This window comes from Dromiciops gliroides, chromosome 2 (assembly GCF_019393635.1).
Source record: "Dromiciops gliroides isolate mDroGli1 chromosome 2, mDroGli1.pri, whole genome shotgun sequence".
In the NCBI taxonomy this organism is placed as follows: domain Eukaryota; kingdom Metazoa; phylum Chordata; class Mammalia; order Microbiotheria; family Microbiotheriidae; genus Dromiciops; species Dromiciops gliroides.
Genome location: NC_057862.1, coordinates 195,586,990 through 195,604,881, shown reverse-complemented (window position 1 = coordinate 195,604,881; position 17,892 = coordinate 195,586,990). Strand labels below are relative to the sequence as shown.

General features: G+C 37.5%; 1 protein-coding gene across 5 annotated transcripts in view; it reads right to left on the bottom strand.

Moving 5' to 3' along the window:
* Positions 1-6,438: 6,438 nt before the first annotated feature.
* The window catches only part of GOLM2 (golgi membrane protein 2), a 90,046-nt gene continuing 78,592 nt past the window's right edge, over positions 6,439-17,892 (bottom strand). Inside the window, exons 10-11 of one of the 5 annotated variants that reach the window (XR_006354870.1) lie at positions 11,048-12,719; positions 6,439-9,901 (exon numbers count right to left, since the gene is read on the bottom strand). Coding sequence is in view for 4 of the 5 variants with exons in the window: in XM_043985426.1 (XP_043841361.1) it covers positions 12,649-12,719 (71 nt within the window). In the remaining variant the exon portion in view is untranslated. Of the gene's footprint in view, positions 12,720-15,493; positions 15,572-16,854; positions 16,907-17,892 lie in introns of all 5 variants that reach the window. The other 4 variants (XM_043985430.1, XM_043985428.1, XM_043985429.1 and 1 more) reach the window with 4 other exon arrangements.

Sequence of the window (17,892 nt, the reverse complement as noted above, 5' to 3'; positions counted from 1 at the left end):
TAAGTGTCTGAGGCCGGATTTGAACTCAGGTACTCCTGACTCCAGGGCCGGTGCTCTATCCATTGCGCTACCTAGCTGCCCTGATAGTTCTAGTTCTTAAGAAGCTTATCCTTTCATCAGGCCCACATAACTCTTTGCAACTTGCACCTATTTTTCCTCATACTGACTGTTTAGTGCCAAGCAAGACTAGTTTTATGGGGAAAGGGTGGTGAACAGTGCAGTGGCACAGTGTTTAGAGTGTTAGGCCTAGAATCAGGACCTGAGTTCAGGTCCTCTGTGACTCTGGGCAAATGAGGTAATTTCACTTTCCTCATTTATAAAATGGAATTAATAACATTACCTATCTCCCAGGGTTGTTTGGAGGATCAAATGAGATAATTTTAGAATGCTTACTCAGCACAGTACCTGGAACATAGTAAGCAGTATATAATGGTTAGCTGTTTTTTTTGTTTTTTGCTTTTGTTTTGGTGGGGCAATGAAGGTTAAGTGACTTGCCCAGGGTCACACAGTTAGTAATTGTCAAGTATCTGAGGTTGGATTTGAACTGAGGTCCTCCTGAATCCAGGGCTGGTGCTTTATTCACTGTGCCACCTAGCTGCCCGCTATGGTTAGCTATTATTACAAGATGATGGCAGAAGAAAAATATGGGCTTTCCTACTCTACAAGTTGTCCCATTAAACCTTTTCTCTAAACCATCTCCTTTAAGGTTTTTCTCAAATTTCACCTCTTTCATGAAGCCTTCCTTCATCATCTCAACCAAAAATGTCATTTCCCTCCTTATATAATTTATAGCCTCTACTTTTCATGAGGCACCCAATATCTGCTACCTTCTATTATACATTAGTACATATAAATATAATGTAGAAATAGAAAAAAAGAGAGCTGATCTCTTTTTTAAAACATTTATTTATTTATTTATTTATTTAAAGTTTTGAGTTCCAAATTCTATCCCTCTCTCATTCCCTCCCTCCCTGAAGTGGTAGGCAACCAGATATAGGTTATACATATGCAATTATGTAAAACATTACCATATTAGTCATTTTCTATAAAAAGACTCAAGTTTAAAAAAAAGCGCAAAATAGCATGCTTCAGTCTGTGTTCAATCAATATCAGTTCTTTCTCTGGAGGTGGATAGTATGCTTCATCATTAGTCTTTTGGGATTGTCTTGGATTGTATTGCTGAGAGTAGTTAAATCATTCACAATTGCTCAAAGAACAATAATGCTGTTACTTTGCACAATGATCTCCTGGTTCTGCTCACTTCACTATACATGGGTTCATATGAGTTTTTCCAGGTTTTTCTGAAATCATCCTGCTTGTCATTTCTTATAGCACAATAATATTCCATTACAGTCATATAACACACACACACACACACACACACACATATATATATATATATATATATATATAAAACCTATATCAGATTACCTGCTGTCTAGGGGAGGGGGGAGGGAGGGGAGGGAGGGAGAAAAATCTGAAATTGGAAAGCCTGTATAAACAAAAGTTGAGAACTATCTTTACATGTAACAGGAAAAAAAAAACTTTATTAATTAAAAAAAAACAAAACAAAAACACAATCATATAACAGCTTGTTTAGTCATTCCCTAATTGATGGGCATTCCTTTGATGTCCAATTCTTAGCCACTACAAAGAGTTACTATAAATATTTTTGTACATTTTTTTTCCTTTTCTCTTTTTCACTGTTACTATTGTTAACCGTTTCCCTCCTTCCTATTTCCTTCCCCATGATATTTATTCTATTTTCTATCTTTTTTCACCCTATCCCTCCTCAAAAGTGATTTGCTTCTGGGGCAGCTAGGTGGCTCAGTGGATAGAGCACCAGCCCTGGATTCAGGAGTACCTGAGTTCAAATGTGGCCCCAGACACTTGACACTTACTAGATGTGTAACCCTGGGCAAGTCACTTAACTCCCATTGCCCTGCCAAAAATATCCTGTAAAAGTGATTTGCTTCTGGGGCAGCTAGGTGGCACAGTGGATAGAGTACTGGCCCTGGATTCAAGAAGACGTGAGTTCAAATCCAGCCTCAGACACTTGACACTTACTAGCTGTGTGACCCCGGGCAAGTCACTTAACCCCAATTGCCTCACCCCCCCCCAAAAAAAGTTATTTGCTTCTGACTGCCCCCTCCCCCAATCTGCCCTCCCTTCTTTCACCTCTCCCTCCTTATCCCCTTCCCCTCCTACTTTCCTGCAGGGTTAGATAGATTACTCTACCCAATTGAGTGTGTATGTTATTCCCTCCTTGAGCCAACTCTGATGAGATTAAGGTCTTTGAGCCAATTCTGATGAGTGTAAGGCTCATTCACTGTGTGGCAATTAAAATTATATGTGGTTGCCCTATTTCTGTCCCAAGTTTTAGGGAAACAGCTGTGGTTCTTATATATATAGCTACTTAGAAATGAGAGGCTACTGCACCAGTTTGGGGCATTAAGCATTTATTAAAGCATATTAAATATTAGTTAAGAGAGAGAGAGAGAGAGAGAGAGCACATGGCTTAGAAAGATCAGAAGCCCTACATAGGTAGGATAGAAGGGAGAGAGAATAATCTGCGTCCTGCCTCCTTGAGTGTTAAAAGCCAAGAGAGAGGGGCAGCTAGGTGGCGCAGTAGATAGAGCACTGGCCCTGGATTCAGGAGGACCTGAGTTCAAATCTGCCCTCAGACACTTGACACTTACTAGCTGTGTGACCCTGGGCAAGTCACTTAACCCCAATTGCCTCACCAAAAAAACCAAAAACAAACAAAACCCAAGAGAGAGTGTGAGAGCCATAAGCTTCCAGTGGCCCAGAGCAGAGGTGGCCCTTACACACTGCTCAAAGATAATTGGATAGTATCATTAAAATCTATTGGCTTATTGGACTTGAGGGTAGTTTGGCACTGTACATGCTGATGTCAGAGTACAGAGCCCTCTGAGGAGAAAAAGCCTTCAGGTAGGTGTGGTTTTGAGTGAGGTAACGTCTATTGTCTGTATTCACAGTCCAAATTGACTGACTCTGGGCAGGTCTTAAAAGTTCAGGGAAGAGGGCAGCTAGATGGCATAGTGGATCAAGTACTGGCCCTGGATTCAGGAGGACCTGAGTTCAAATCTGGCCTCAGACACTTGACACTTACTGGATGTGTGACCCTGAGCAAGTCACTTAACCCTCATTGCCCCACCACCCCACCCCCAAAAAAAGTTCAGGGAAGGCTGGTTAGGTCCTTGAGTGGGGCCTCTGGGAATCCCAGAACCCCATTATTTTCTCACAACTGCCCATCTTAGATAGATTACTCCACCCCATTGAGTGTGTATGTTAATCCTTCCTTAAGCCAACTCTGATGAGATCAAAGTCAATTCTGATGAGTTTAAGACTCATTCACTACCCCATCTCTTCCCCCTACTCCATAAACCCTTTTCTGTTTCTTTCATGTGAGATTTTACCCCATTCTACCTCTCCACTCCCCCCCCCCAGTATAATCCTCTCACCCCTCAGTTTTACCCTAAAGATGTCATCATGGTGCAGCTAAGTGACATAGTGGACAAAGCACCCACCCTGGACCCAGGAGGACCCAAATCCAAAGACACTCACTCACTGCTTGACCCTGAGCATGTCACCCAACTCCAACCACCCCACAAAAAAACAAGATAAATTTTAAAAATGCGTTACAGATATCATCCCTTCATAACCAATCCCCACCTGTGCCCTCTGTCTAAATTTATTTCTATCATCTGCCCCAGTACTGAGAAATTTCTTATGAGTTAGATGTATCATCTTCCCATGTAGGAAATGTATGCAGTTTAACCTTTTAACATCCCTCTTAATTTCTTTTTCCTGTTAACCTTTTTATGCTTCTCTAGGGTCTTATATATGAAAGTCAAATTTTCTATTCAGTTTAGGTCTTTTCATCACAAATACCTGAAAGTCCTCTTTTTCATTGAAGTCCCATTTTTCCTCCTGAAAGAATATACCCAGTTTTGCTAGGTAGATGATTTTTGGTTGTAATCCCAATTCCTTTGCCCTCTGTAATATCATATTCCATGCCCTCCAATCCTTTAATGTAGAAGCTGCTAGATCTTGTGCTATCCTGACTGTGGCTCTGCAGTACTTGAATTGTTTCTTTCTGGCTACTTGCAATATTTTATCTTTGACCTGGGGGCTCTGGAATTTGACTATAATATTCCTCAAGTTTTCATTTTAGGATCTCTTTCAGGAGGTGATTGGTGAATTCTTTCAATTTCCATTTTGCCTTCTTCTTCTAGAATATCAGGGCAATTTTCCCTGACAGTTTCCTGGAAGATGATGTCTAAGCTCTTTCCTTGATTGTGGTTTTCAGGTAGCCCAATAATTGTCAAATTATCTCTCCTGGATCTATTTTCCAGGTCATCTGTTTTTCCAAGGAGATATTTTACATTGCTCTCTATTTTTTACTTATTTGGATTTGTTTTATTGTGTCTTGATTTCTCATAAAGTCATTTGCTTCTATTTGCTCAGTCCTAATTTTTAAGCAGTGATTTTCTTCAGAGAGCTTTTGTACCTCTTTTTCTATTTGGCCAATTTGGCTTTTCAAGTTCTTGACATTTTTTCATGACCCTCCTTCATTACTCTCATTTCTCTTTCCATTTTTTCCTCTACCTCTCTTACTTTATCTTCAAAGTCCTTTTTAAGCACTTTTGTGGCCTGAGACCAATTCATATTTTTCTTGGAAGCTTTGGATATAGGAGCCCTGATGTTCCTATTGTCTTCTGAGGGTGCACCTCGATCTTCCTTGTCACTAAAGAAACTTTTTATGGCCTGCATCTTTCTCTGTCTGCTCATCTTGCCTTTTACTTGACTTTTAACTCCTTCTTAAAGTGGGACACTGCTTCCATGATGTATTGTCCCAAGCTTCAGGGGGTCTAAGGTGCTATGATTTAAGGAGAGGCAGGTTCTTCACTCACCTGGCCTGTTGTCTGGTCCATAGATAACCTCAGGCCAACTTGCTAATTAACCAGGCAGAAAAACTTTGTGTCCTGTGGGTGTTAGCTCTGATGAGCCTGCGCCCCTGCCCAACCTGGGCCACCACCACTCAAGCCTACTTCCTGTTTCCTAACAGGGGTGAAACACCTAAGTTCTGCCTCAGCACCATCAGAGACCCCTGTAATCTCCCCCCAGTATTTTATCAGTAGGTTACTCAAAGTCAATCGCTCTCAGTCAAACTTACTTCAATCAGTCTAGATTAATCTCCTCTGGTTGGGGCCTTTGGGCCTTGACGAAAAGCCCATTATATCTTACATCATTTTGGTGGAATTGTCCTGGAAGTAATGAGTCATTGAGGCCCAGGAGGAAGTGATGGTATCAGCCTTTTTTTGACTAGACTTAATATTGTGTTTTAAGGACTCACAGTGAGGAAAAACCCCTTAAATAGTCACAGCTTGATTAACCCCCCTTAAATAGTGATACTTTGATTTTAACTATTTGAGGAAGGGTATGTCTAAGTCTCTGTTCTAGGATTGATTTAAATAATTCTTAGCATCTAGTTTTAGTTGCTAATTTCTCAACTCTCCTTTATTCTTTGCCTTACTCTCAGCACCAGAAGAAACTTTTAGCCCAAGGATTGATCCCTTGAGTCAAGTTTCATTCCAACCCCAACATTCTTTGTGTTAGGGACTCCTTTATGTGGTTAGCTTCTCATAATTGCTCTCTTGCAGCAAAAGCAACTATATCCTGAATAATGTCAGAGGCAGTGGGGTGTCATGGTGGATGCAGTGCTGGTCCAGGAGTCAGGAGAACCTGAGTTCAAATCTGGCCCGGATACTTACTAGCTGTGTGACTCTGGGCAAGTCCTACAACCTCATTTGTCTCAGTTTCCCCATCTGAAAAATGGGGAGAATAGTACCTGCCTCCCAGAGTTGAGGATAAAATGAGATATTTGTAAAGTACTTTGCAAATCTTAAAGTGTTATATAAATGCTAGCTACTATTATTTCATACCCACAAAATGTAACTATTGAGTAAGAGACATTTTTTAAAAGACCTGTATTAACAAAAGTATTCATAATGCCATCTTCCTCATCCTGACAAATTATTTTAATAAAACCTGTCCTACTCAACTCTACCCACAGCTAATTCTTCACTCATAGTGGCAGGCCCATTGTCACTATCCCATGTTAGCAATCGAGTACAATCTAATTCAGTTCTGAGAGGAGCACATAAAAATATAATTCTAGAATCTTCCAACTCATTGACGTATAAGTAAATAAGTGGCTATAACTTATTTCTTTTTTTCTTTTCTTTTCTTTCTTTCTTTTTTTTTTTGTGAGGCAATTGGGGTTAAGTGACTTGCCTAGGGTCACACAACTAGTAAGTGTCAAGTGTCTGAGGTCGCATTTGAACTCAGGTTCTCCTGAATCCAGGGCCAGTGTTTTATCCACTGTGCCACCTAGCTGCCCCATAAGTAAACAAGTAACAGAAACTACTCTGCAAAACCCAAATGAAGTATTAAAATACCTTATGAAGCATGTTCTTAAGTTATTATACACAATCTTACATAGTATCAAAAAGCTTTTCCTCTCCTTATTTATACCACCATCAAATTTTCCTCAATATTTCTTACTCTTATAATGTGAACTTTGCTCTAGGTCAGTTCCATGTTTGGCAGATATACCAACAGGTAACATGCAACATACATTGATCTTTCTTTTTTTTTTTTGTGGAGCAATGAAGGTTAAGTGACTTGCCCAGGGTCACACAGCTAGTGTCAAGTGTCTGAGATTGGATTTGAACTCAGGTCCTCCTGAATTCAGGGTCAATGCTTTATCCACTGCGCCACCTATTTGCCCCCAATATACATTGATCTTTAAAATTTTTCATAAGTTTCTACTCCTAACTTTCTAATCTCCATTTTCATCTCCTCTGCCAAAGAGGTACATCGGGATTTTCAGTATTGTAAAAGGAAGATCACTGCCTTGTTTTACCCAGGTACCCAGGTAAAGAAGTAGAAATTGGCAGGTATGGGAAGGGGAGTTAGAGAAAACATAATCTCCCAATAAAAGGGGAGTTGATGAAGGAATACTAGAAAACAAGAATAGTTGTGACAGTATGGTGGAGAAAAGGTTGTACTAATTAGCAAGACTGTTGTTCATAGGGTCTCTGAGGATTCCACTGTGGGTAATCCAAATGCCCTAATGGGCATTATGATCCCATTACAACTCTGGTCAGGCACACACATATGTTGACTAGCTGTTTACTAAATTGCTCCACAGGGGAGTCTAGTTTACTTACAAATTCCATTTGTCAATTATATTTAAAGGGATATAAATTTTGCACAATTATCATGAATATTTATTGAGCTTCTAATGAAGACAAGATCCCACAAAACTTGATTACAAAGACATGGCCCCTGCTCAGTAGAAATACACAAGATGCTTATTTTACATAGTATAAATTAGACAAATATAGCACAGGCGACACAAAACATTGAGATTCTTTTAAATTTAGTTATTTTGTTGGAGTTTCCTCCTCATCTTTTTGGTTATTTCACATTTAACATGAGAGAACTAGATTGAAAGTAGGAAGAGAACAAAGATGAAAAAAGGTTGGGGCATGATATAACAAAAATTTTGTCTCAGAAGGGCTCCTTAAAGAGAATAGTCCTTTAATGTGGATACTGGTGTCAAGGGAAGAGGCAGACACGTGGAGATGCATTTATTCAGAACCACTCACCCACTTAGATGCTTAGGACAATGTTAAGGGTCCTAATGGAGTTATGGGACAAAGGCAGGTAGGATAAAGAAAGGCAGGCAATAACTTATATATCATTATTGCCATGCTTCCCACATTAAGCTACTGTCACACACCTTTTCCACTGCACACAGAAAACCAGGTATGTACCTTAAGCATTTTATTTTTGTTCTGTGTTCTCACCAAGCGTGCTTTTTCTTATATGTCTATATCTACATTATCCACTTGAAACATGAGCTCTCAGAGGGCAGTTAACTTAAACTTGCTTTATACAATACAATGTACAGTACATATCATGTACATTAAGTGTTTTTCAGTGATAAAAATTCACTGAAATGATTTTTAACATTGACACAATGTTAGTGCACAGCCTCTCTCTATTGAGTCAATTTAATAAGCATGCTTTCTCCTGGGGATGCTCAGTCCCGGTGTTCTAAAGGATACTTTGTTGCCTAACTACAAAGGTCTAACTTAATCACATGACTGCAAATAACACAAGAGAAAATAGGTATGAAATCTTAAGATGACTCTTTTTTTTTTCTGGTAAAATTGTTCAACAGAGACAGTATAACAAAAGAAAACTACTGAAGTACAGGTTGGACTAATTGACTGCTTAAGTCTATTCCAAAAGTGAAAATTTGGTTATTTATTTTATTCCTTTAAAAAAGATTGATGGTATGATTGTTCACATTTCCCTAGGAATCATTCTTTCATTTTCATTTTATATTCTGTATCCCCCTTTCTCAATTCAGTATTCCATGACCTGAATTGTTGGATACCTAGATACAACTTTTATAAATAACTTGGTAGCTTGACTGTCATTAGAGAAGTTCTGTTCACTGGTTGAACACATTTCTGTTTTCTCCATCCTCTCAAACAGGAGTCATTTTTAAACAAAGTAGTCATCTTTAGCAGCTGATCACAACTAACAGTTTTACTAAGCACCTACTATCTATTATCTGCATAGTACTGAGTTGGGCACTGTAGGGGAAATAAGTGTAAGACATGGTTCTTGCTCCTGAGGTGCTTATAATCTAATGCTTGGGAAGTTAAGACATTTATGAGTAAAAAGTTGAAGGACACTAGGCAGTTTGTGATTAATTGCTAAAATGGTACACTGAATACTATGAGATCTTAAAGGAAGGAAAAATCACTATGAACAGGAGTTTTAGTAAGAAAGGCTTAATGGAAACAAGGGAATTGAACAAGGTCCTTCAAGAGGAGTAGGATCTAAAAACAATGTGAGCAAAGACACAAGATAGGAATGAGCAAGGTGATATTGAGTCGCTCAGTTTGACTGGAATGGAAACTTGATTTGGGGAGGACTAGAATACACTGAAGCCAATTGGAAAAAGCTTTAAATATCAGGCTTAGGAAGTTTCCTCTAAGATAAAGCCAAGGGAGGTTTTTGAGCAGGGGAGTCATGTTTTAGGAAAATGAATATGGTGGTGACATACAAAATGAAGTGCATGAGGGAGTAAACTCAAAGGTGAATAATTTAGGTTATAGCAATAATTCAAGCATGTGGTAATAAGGACCTGACTAGACTGGTAGCAAAAGGGAAGGGGCACATTTGAAAAAAAAAAAAAAAAGCATTGATAGAGCAGCAAAATAATTTTATACAGGAGGCAATAGAGAGTCAAATATGACTCCAAGGTTTCAGGCCTGTGTGCCTGGGAGAATAATAATACCTTTCATGTGTTAGCACTTAATTACAAAGTGCTTTCATATACATTATCTCATTTGATCCTCACAATAATCTGAGGTAGGTAGGAACTGAGGCTCTGAGAGGTCCAAATGATTTGTTCAAGATTACTCAGTTAGAAAGTAACAAGAGTCCCAATTCCATGTCTTCTAATTCAAGGCAAGTACTCTTTCCACTATACCATATTGTCATTACAGCAATGGAAATGAGGAATTTAGGAAGGCAGTTGCATTTTCTTTTCTTTTTTTTGGCGGGGGGGTGGGGGGTGGAGGGTGATGCATGTGAATGATTGGGGGTGGAGATGAGTTTGGGCTTTCATATGTTGCATTTGTGATACCAGCCAGGCACCAAGGAAAATGTCTATTGGTAGGTGAGACGTCATGAATGAAGTGCAGAAAAGAGGGTAATCATGGAAATATAGATTTGAGGGCTGTGCATAGAGAGGTGACAGCTGGAACTGTGAGAATAGATGAAGTCTCTGTGGGGACAGAAAAGCAGAAAAATAAGAATTGGGCAGGTTATATTCTTGGTTACAGGAAGAAAATGATTATTATAGTAAAACATATTCTTTTCAAAGAGCTCTATCAACCCTCTAAGAAAAGATACTCATATATCAATTTTTGTTTCAGGAATCTCTGAGCCTCACCTCTAAATATGCCATTGCAAATTTAGAAGGTAGCATGAAATGAAAAACCTGGGGAAACATTGCACAGAAGAAGCACTGAAGAAAGGACTAAGTTCATAGTATTTCATCATGATGAACTTGATTATTCCAATATGTATTCATTCTCATTCTGAGAAAAAAATGGAAAAATCCTGACCATGTCAGACTGCTTTAACTAATATCCCTTAGGTAGTGGGTTCAGCTAACTACTTTTATCTCTGAATTTTAAGCATAAATATCTTAGAGTAAAAATTAACTGTTTTTGTAGTGTCTGATATGTTAAAATCTTTCCTTTCTTTTAGAAACATGTCCCTAAAACTATTGTTCATTCTCAATAACCTAACCTAGCAAAGCTGGATACTTATGGCCTTTTTTTTAAAAACACAACCATTACAGGATTTTACTTGTTTTTATAGAAATAATATTATTCAACTATACTATAACATTACTAAAAAATTTTATACTGACATTAGACTGTAGTTATTTGCTATCACATATATATCATATATATAGTAATCATATATATCATATATATCAGAGTCAGCACCAATAAAATGAAAAGGTTCTTTTTATTAATTCTTAATTTAGTAGGAACCAGAAAGTGGTGACTGCAATAGCAAAGTTTCCATCAAATTAACACAATGTGGGGCAAAAATACATAAAAATTAAATCTTAAGGCAGAAGTAAACGTCACAAAACCAGCATTTCTAATAAAATCTGTAGAATGTCAGTCTTAAGAGATGCATGTTTTTATAGTAATAAGAGAAATTATATCAATTGGATCTAGATTTCTAGGGTTATAAAAATTTTAGGCTACTAGTAGAAATTTAACTGTGTAAATAAGTGATGGCTACTAAGATGCCCAAATGATTGGTTTTAGGCCAAAGGAACTAAGGCAAACGTTTTAAAATTCTATAAGATCATACAGTATTAGATACAAAGTATTACTGGAAGTCTTACCTCCCTGCCCCCATTGTCTCCTTAATAGTATTTAAATTGTTCTATGAATTCTCTCTCCACAGTAGGCTTTATCCTATTGGTGACAAAGAAACCAATCCTCGGGTGGTGCAAAAAAAGCTTGTTCATTGCCTAAATTACAGCACCTTCTCTTGGTTACAAAATGATTCCCAGATAACCTGAAACAGTTAATGAAATGAGGGATCCACTTATTTCTATTATTTGTGATTTAGACTTCAACCTGAGTACAGAAAGAGAAAAATACCTTTATGTTTATGTGCTATTAACAGTAGCCCTTCTGAATAGCAGTTAGGGTTAACATTCTCAATTTCTCCTTTAGTGAATAGAACTATTTTTGTAAAATTTAAAAGTGCTTTAAACCAGATTACAAAAATTACTTAACTTACAAATTCTAGTGAGATAGAAAACCAACAATGTCAAATAGGTCAAATGTCTTAAGATATATGCATTCAAATTAATTTTGAGAAACTGAGATTTAAATATTTATGAGATAAATGGGTTTTTAACAATAACATTAAGTAATAGCAAATTATATATACCTCAGACCTCTCTAATATAAACTTTTAAACTATTTGTAATAAAACAGCTGCAGACTCACTATACTTCTATTAACAGTTTGGACATTCATCAAAAATTCCATGTATATTCATTCTGATAAAGTGTAGGAAAATACTGCATTGTAGAGAATTCTCTAAAACTATTAGAGAATCTGTGAAATACTGATTTCAGGTTTTGTATGAAGCCAATTTAGCCCCATCCAGTATCTGGCATTTAAATCATGAACACTATTACCAATCTTAACTGGAGATATAAAAAGTATGGTCACTGTTGCCTACAGTTAAATAGTACTGGTATTAAAAAGATAAAAATACAGCCATGCTTTCCCCCTACCCCCACCCCTAAATTCAATTTCAATTCAATTTTCAGTTTTTTCAAATGAGGAGATACAACTTGTCAAAAGAATGTATGTATTTCTAAGTTATCTCACCTTTTGAAAGTTTATCCTCAGAACAGAAAACAGCACTCATATAAAACAAGGTTTGGGTGATGATTTTTCATACGTTACCCTCCTATGTCCCCCTTACACATAAGTATCTAGGTGCCATTCTTCAAGAACTCAAAATGAGGAGCAGAGGGATGGAGCAGAACATGTATTGAACCAATCAAGAATATATTTGTGTATAAAAGAAAGCTTTCAGCTTATTTCCACCATTCTGGATATGCTATGTTAAACATAAACTATATAGCCATATCTCCAATTTACCAATTTAAGGAAACAATTCAAAGAAAAATTTTGAAATAGATACATTAGTTTGCTTTAAATGCAAAGATTACAGTTTTTGTTTGCTTTGTTTATTGGTTCAACTATAAAAGAACCAAAAACATCTCTGGGTTTCATAATACAATATGCAAAAGTTCAAATATATACATATATACATTTCACTATTAAAGTTCTCCATTAAGTTTCTTCTCATTGTTTCTTTACAGGTGATTTTAAAAATAAAAGCCAAGAAATAATGAAGCAAAAATGGTTCCATTTGACAGCAATTAAGTTTTTCTGCAGTTTTCCTCCAGTCTAAAATTTATAGAACATCATTGAAGCGTTGCTTCCCATAGTCTGCAGGGTCCATTTGAAGTTCACGTTCTTCATCATCTGTAAGTAAAATGTTAACAAATCAAAAAGAAACTCTTAAAAAGGCCACTGCAGAAATTCACTTTAAACAACAGCTCAGACCTGTTCTTTCCCCTCTGCTTAAGGCTAGCTGCCTCTGTTCAGTGTTTTGTTTTGTTTTTTAAATTAAGATAGATATAAAATCTACATCACTTCCTTCCCCACAAGAAAATGACAATGGGGTAAGACCATTTTGATATTTCTGTCTTCCAGTATAAGCTTATGGCTTTGATTTAATTTTTCAAATTTAGGTACTGATATTTTATGCTTGGTTTTAAAAGGTTGCATGTTTGCAACAGAAGCCATGTAAAAACATTTACAGTAAAACCTCATCTGAAAGCTTTGGAGAATAGGTAGTTCTGAATAGGTAAGTTTTATAGTTAGTTGAAGATGTCCTCCCTCTTTCTACACCAAACATCTTTTCAGTAAGCATTTATTTAGTCCCTCTTTTTTTTTTTTTTTAGTGAGGCAATTGGGGTTAAGTGACTTGCTCAGGGTCACACAGCTAGTAAGTGTTAAGTGTCTGAGGCCAGATCTGAACTCAGGTACTCCTGACTCCAGGGCTGGTGCTCTATCCACTGCGCCACCTAGCTGCCCCTTACACCAAACATCTTTTACTTTTATCATTTTGCATAGAAACCTTTTAAATTACATTTCCTTGCTACATTAAACACAATTTAACTTTTTCTTATTGACTAAGGGTAATTATTATAATAAATATTAATCTCCTTCATATGCAGCAGTACAATGATGTCCTTGGGTCCTAATGGAGGTATTCAGAGGTAGGATTATAAATGTCTAATTGGAAAGGACCATATAGGTCATTTAGCCCAATAGCCTCAAGTTTGTTTTTTTTTTGGGGGGGGACACAGGGCAATGAGGGTTAAGTGATTTGCCCAGGGTCACACAACTAGTAAGTGTCAAGTATCTGAACTTGGGTCCTCCTGAATCCAGGGCCGGTGCCTTATCCATATCCTTAGTTTTACAGATGAAGAAACTAAGGTATAGATAGGTTGGGTGACATGCCTGAAGTAACAAAGCTAAGACTCAAACCCAAATCTTCTGACTCTATCCCCAGTACTATTTCCTCTATATCATAGGCTTACCTGAAACTAAATGTTACAGTATAACTACACAACATGGAATAGAAATTTCTAAGAACTATTGCTTTGCTTATATCTGTTATTACTTAGCCAAACTGAACATAGACTGATCATTATCATTTAAAGCAAAAGAAGTACACAGGCTAAATGGGGTATACTAATATAGTTCATTTCTGTAACAGAAAAGTCTGTTAAAAATTTCATCACTATAGAATGGCACTTAAAGGAAAGAAAACAATTAGAAAGCTATCCATTGTTGACTGAAATATTTTGTAATGTCTCAATTCCTTATGCAGCACAAAGTTAAATACCATTAAGTATGGGGTACCTTCAGGACTGTGTTGGCAAATGTTTAAGAACTAGTTCTTTTTGGGGTAGCTAGGTGGCGCAGTGGATAAAGCACCGGCCCTGGAGTCAGGAGTACCTGAGTTCAAATCCGGCTTCAGTCACTTAACACTTACTAGCTGTGTGACCCTGGGCAAGTCACTTAACCCCAATTGCCTCACTAAAAAAACCAAAACAAAACAAAAAAGAACTAGTTCTTTTTAAAAAGTACCTACAACACACTTTAAAGTTTAAACTGCATTATTAGCATATTTTCCCTTCACTGTCTTAAATCTAGATAATCAACAAAACAGAAAATCGAGCCCTGACTTGTGTTTGCGGATTCCTAAGGTATAAAAGCTCACACTGAAAATTTAACTACCTGCTCATAGCCAGCTTGAGCTGGTTTCAGTGATTGATCCTCTGGCTACCTCCCATAAAATGGGGTTTGTGAATCTCAATAACTAGGCAGGCTTTCTGGAGCAACAACACAATGGTGTGCCTTCATTTTCTTTCTCTTAAGGGTATAGGCCAATCCGCAACACTGGACTTGCCTTCCAAAGTGATCTAAACCTGGGTACCATACACCTCTATTAATTGTTTGTTCTTTTGTTTAGTTGCCTCTAACTGTTTTAGATTCTGTGATTCAAGGTTGATACCTCCATGGGATTATTGATGGAAGTTATTTTGTTTTGTTAATCCCCACTTTCAACTACAGTCTGTAAACATATATATTGAATGAACTGAATAAAAGAAAAGGTTTATCCTATACTTAGTGTGAAAATCCATAGAAAGTGTTTTAGGGCTATGGGTTGTTAGTCTTGGGGCCTTTTATTATGAGTTCTGTTCTAGATGACGTTGGAATCGATTTATAGGAAAGTAAATGAAGTCTCATGTAGGACTCTTTAGATCACAGAAGAGTGAAGAATACAATGTATTATGACTAATTATTTTTACTCTGTGGTAGTAAAGAAAAAATGTGCAAACTGGGAAAATGTGCCTTAAATAAAATCAGATTTTCCAAGGAAATGCTTTTTGTTTGGTCTCTTTCTTAGAAACACTCAATTTATGGATGACATATACAAACTGTCACCAGAGCCAGTGCTAAAGCTTCAGGCCCTAAAGCCAAAGCCCCTGGAGAACCTGCTGTTGGAATTAGAGCCCTAAGAGCTGGGAGCTAGAGGATCCAGAAGTGGCTAGAGCAATTGGGGGGTATGGGGTTGACTCCTTTGTCAGGGGCTCTAGAATTTGTGCTGGCTTGGATGAGGGGAGCTCCATCTGCAGGGTTAGGGTGAGAAGAAATGTACCCAGTAGTGGCCATATTAGTACCTCTGCTTATGGAAGCTTAATGAAGGTTCTGTTCCTACTACTGGTGGCTCCTGGTATATCTTGGTCTAGAATCTGCAACTTTTAAAAAACAGAATCAGTTATTGATGATAATAATATCTAGCATTTATTTATATAACGCTTTAAGGTTTGCAAAGCGCTCTACAAATAATATCTCATTATAACCTCACAGTAATCTTAGGAGGCAAGTGCTACTGTTATCCTCATTTTACAATGAGGAAACTGAGGCATTTGTAAGTTAAGTGATATGCCCAGTCTCACACAGCCATTAAGTGTCTGAAGCTAGATTTGAACTCAGGTCTTCTTGACTCCAGGTCTAGTGCTTTATCCACTGTATCACCTAGCTGCCTTAATGATGATTAGAATCCAGCGTTCTTGTTTGTTTGTTTGTTTTTGTGGGGCAATGAGGGTTAAGTGACTTGCCCAGGGTCACACAGCTAGTAAGTGTCAAGTGTCTGAGACCGGATTTGAACTTAGGTACTCCTGAATCCAGGGCCGGTGCTCTATCCACTGCGCCACCTAGCTGCCCCTCCCCAATGCATTCTTAAAAATATAATTCAGCTTCCTTATGGGCCAAGTAGACCTTAGTCAGCTGACTTAGAAACCTAAACACCATATATCAAAGATTTTATGGGAAAATATATTAAAAATGACATATTTAGAGTGGTAATGGAACTTAGAGTTTGCCTCATCCAACCATGTTACTTTACAGATAAGGGAATTGAGGCCTAGAGGGATTGAGTGACTTGTCAGCAGTCATGTGGGAAATAAGTATCAGTGAAACTCAAACGTGGGTCTTCAGACTGCAAGGTTCTATTAAACCACGGAAACACAAAAGATTTCATATATATTTCTCTGCATAAAGGAAGTCACAAAAAGCGACTAGACACTAGAAGCCAGTTATTCCTCACTTTTGAAAAATCACTGTTAACTTACCCCTACTACTGAATAAGTGGAGTACAGGCTTATTTCTTTTTTGTTTGTTTTTCGTTGTGAGGAAATTGGGGTTAAGTGACTTGCCCAGGGTCACACTGCTAGTAGGTATCAAGTGTCTGAGGTCGGATTTGAACTCAGGCCCTCCTGATTCCAGGGCCGGTGCTCTATCCACTGCGCCATGTAGCTGCTACAGTAGAGTACAGGCTTATTTCTTAACTTTGCATGCATGCCTATGTTGTAAATGGTTTGTGACCTTTGACATGTATAGTGATCAAGAATATGTATACACATCTAGAAGAATATGGGCCCCCTTCAACATTTATTATACTAAGTTTTAAGAAAGTAGTACATATTTATGTATATTACATATCTTTATCATAGCAAACCCACAGGAACTATTAACTTACCTGCTCTTTTAACAGTGACTTTAGAAAGTTCATCAATGACTCAAAAATATATCTAAAGAAAGATTGTATCTAAGAGTTATATGATAGTAAATGATCCTGCTATTCAAAAAACAGTACTTTTGCCACCCTAACAATTGTGGGATTAGCAGCTGTGCCTTTCTTTGATCCTTTGCTACTATTCCTTAAGGTCCAGAATATCTGCCCACAAAAAATCTGCCACAAAAAGCCTAGTGTTTATATACCCAACACTGATGCTTCTTCTTGAGTGTTTATGGTATATTTAAGTTTAGTTTTAAAGCCAGAGGAATAGTGTTTTACTGAAATTCTAAAAGAATAAAGGTCTATGTGATTATAACAGTAAAAAGCATTTTTTCAAACTGTTATTCGATTCTAAATGAAATTGCCACTTAGCAGTATATGACTGACCATCTTATGCCTCGGCTGTCTTCTGTCTAGTGTGATTTGAAGAACTCTGAAACTGTATTTTCTGTTGATAATTATCCTCTTGGGGGTAATATTAGAGTTCCTCTTAAAATACAAATACCCTTAAAAAGATATTATTTTATGTTACTAGCATCTCATGTCAATGAATTTTGTAGCTATTATAATCTTCAGGTGACTGGAGAGACAGATTTACAAGAGAGCTGAGCTTTTGGATAGAGTAGGTACACTAAAAGAGAAGGGGAAAGGAATGCAGAATGGGCCTACTTCTTAATGTTATCTAGGGTCAGCCCTGAATGAGTATACAATTTTTTTTTTAAGTGAGGCAATTGGGGTTAAGTGACTTGCCCAGGGTCACACAGCTAGTAAGTGTTAAGTGTCTGAGGCCAGATTTGAACTCAGGTACTCCTGACTCCAGGGCCGGTGCTCTATCCACTGCGCCATCTAGCTGCCCCCGAATGAGTATACTATTAAGCTGAAAATTGCTTAGAAAAGTCATTGGGCACGGGTAGCATACTGTAAATTACAGATGAAACTAAGTAATGTGTCTAGACAAAGCTCCAGAATTATCTTACAACCGAATGAAAAAAATACAAA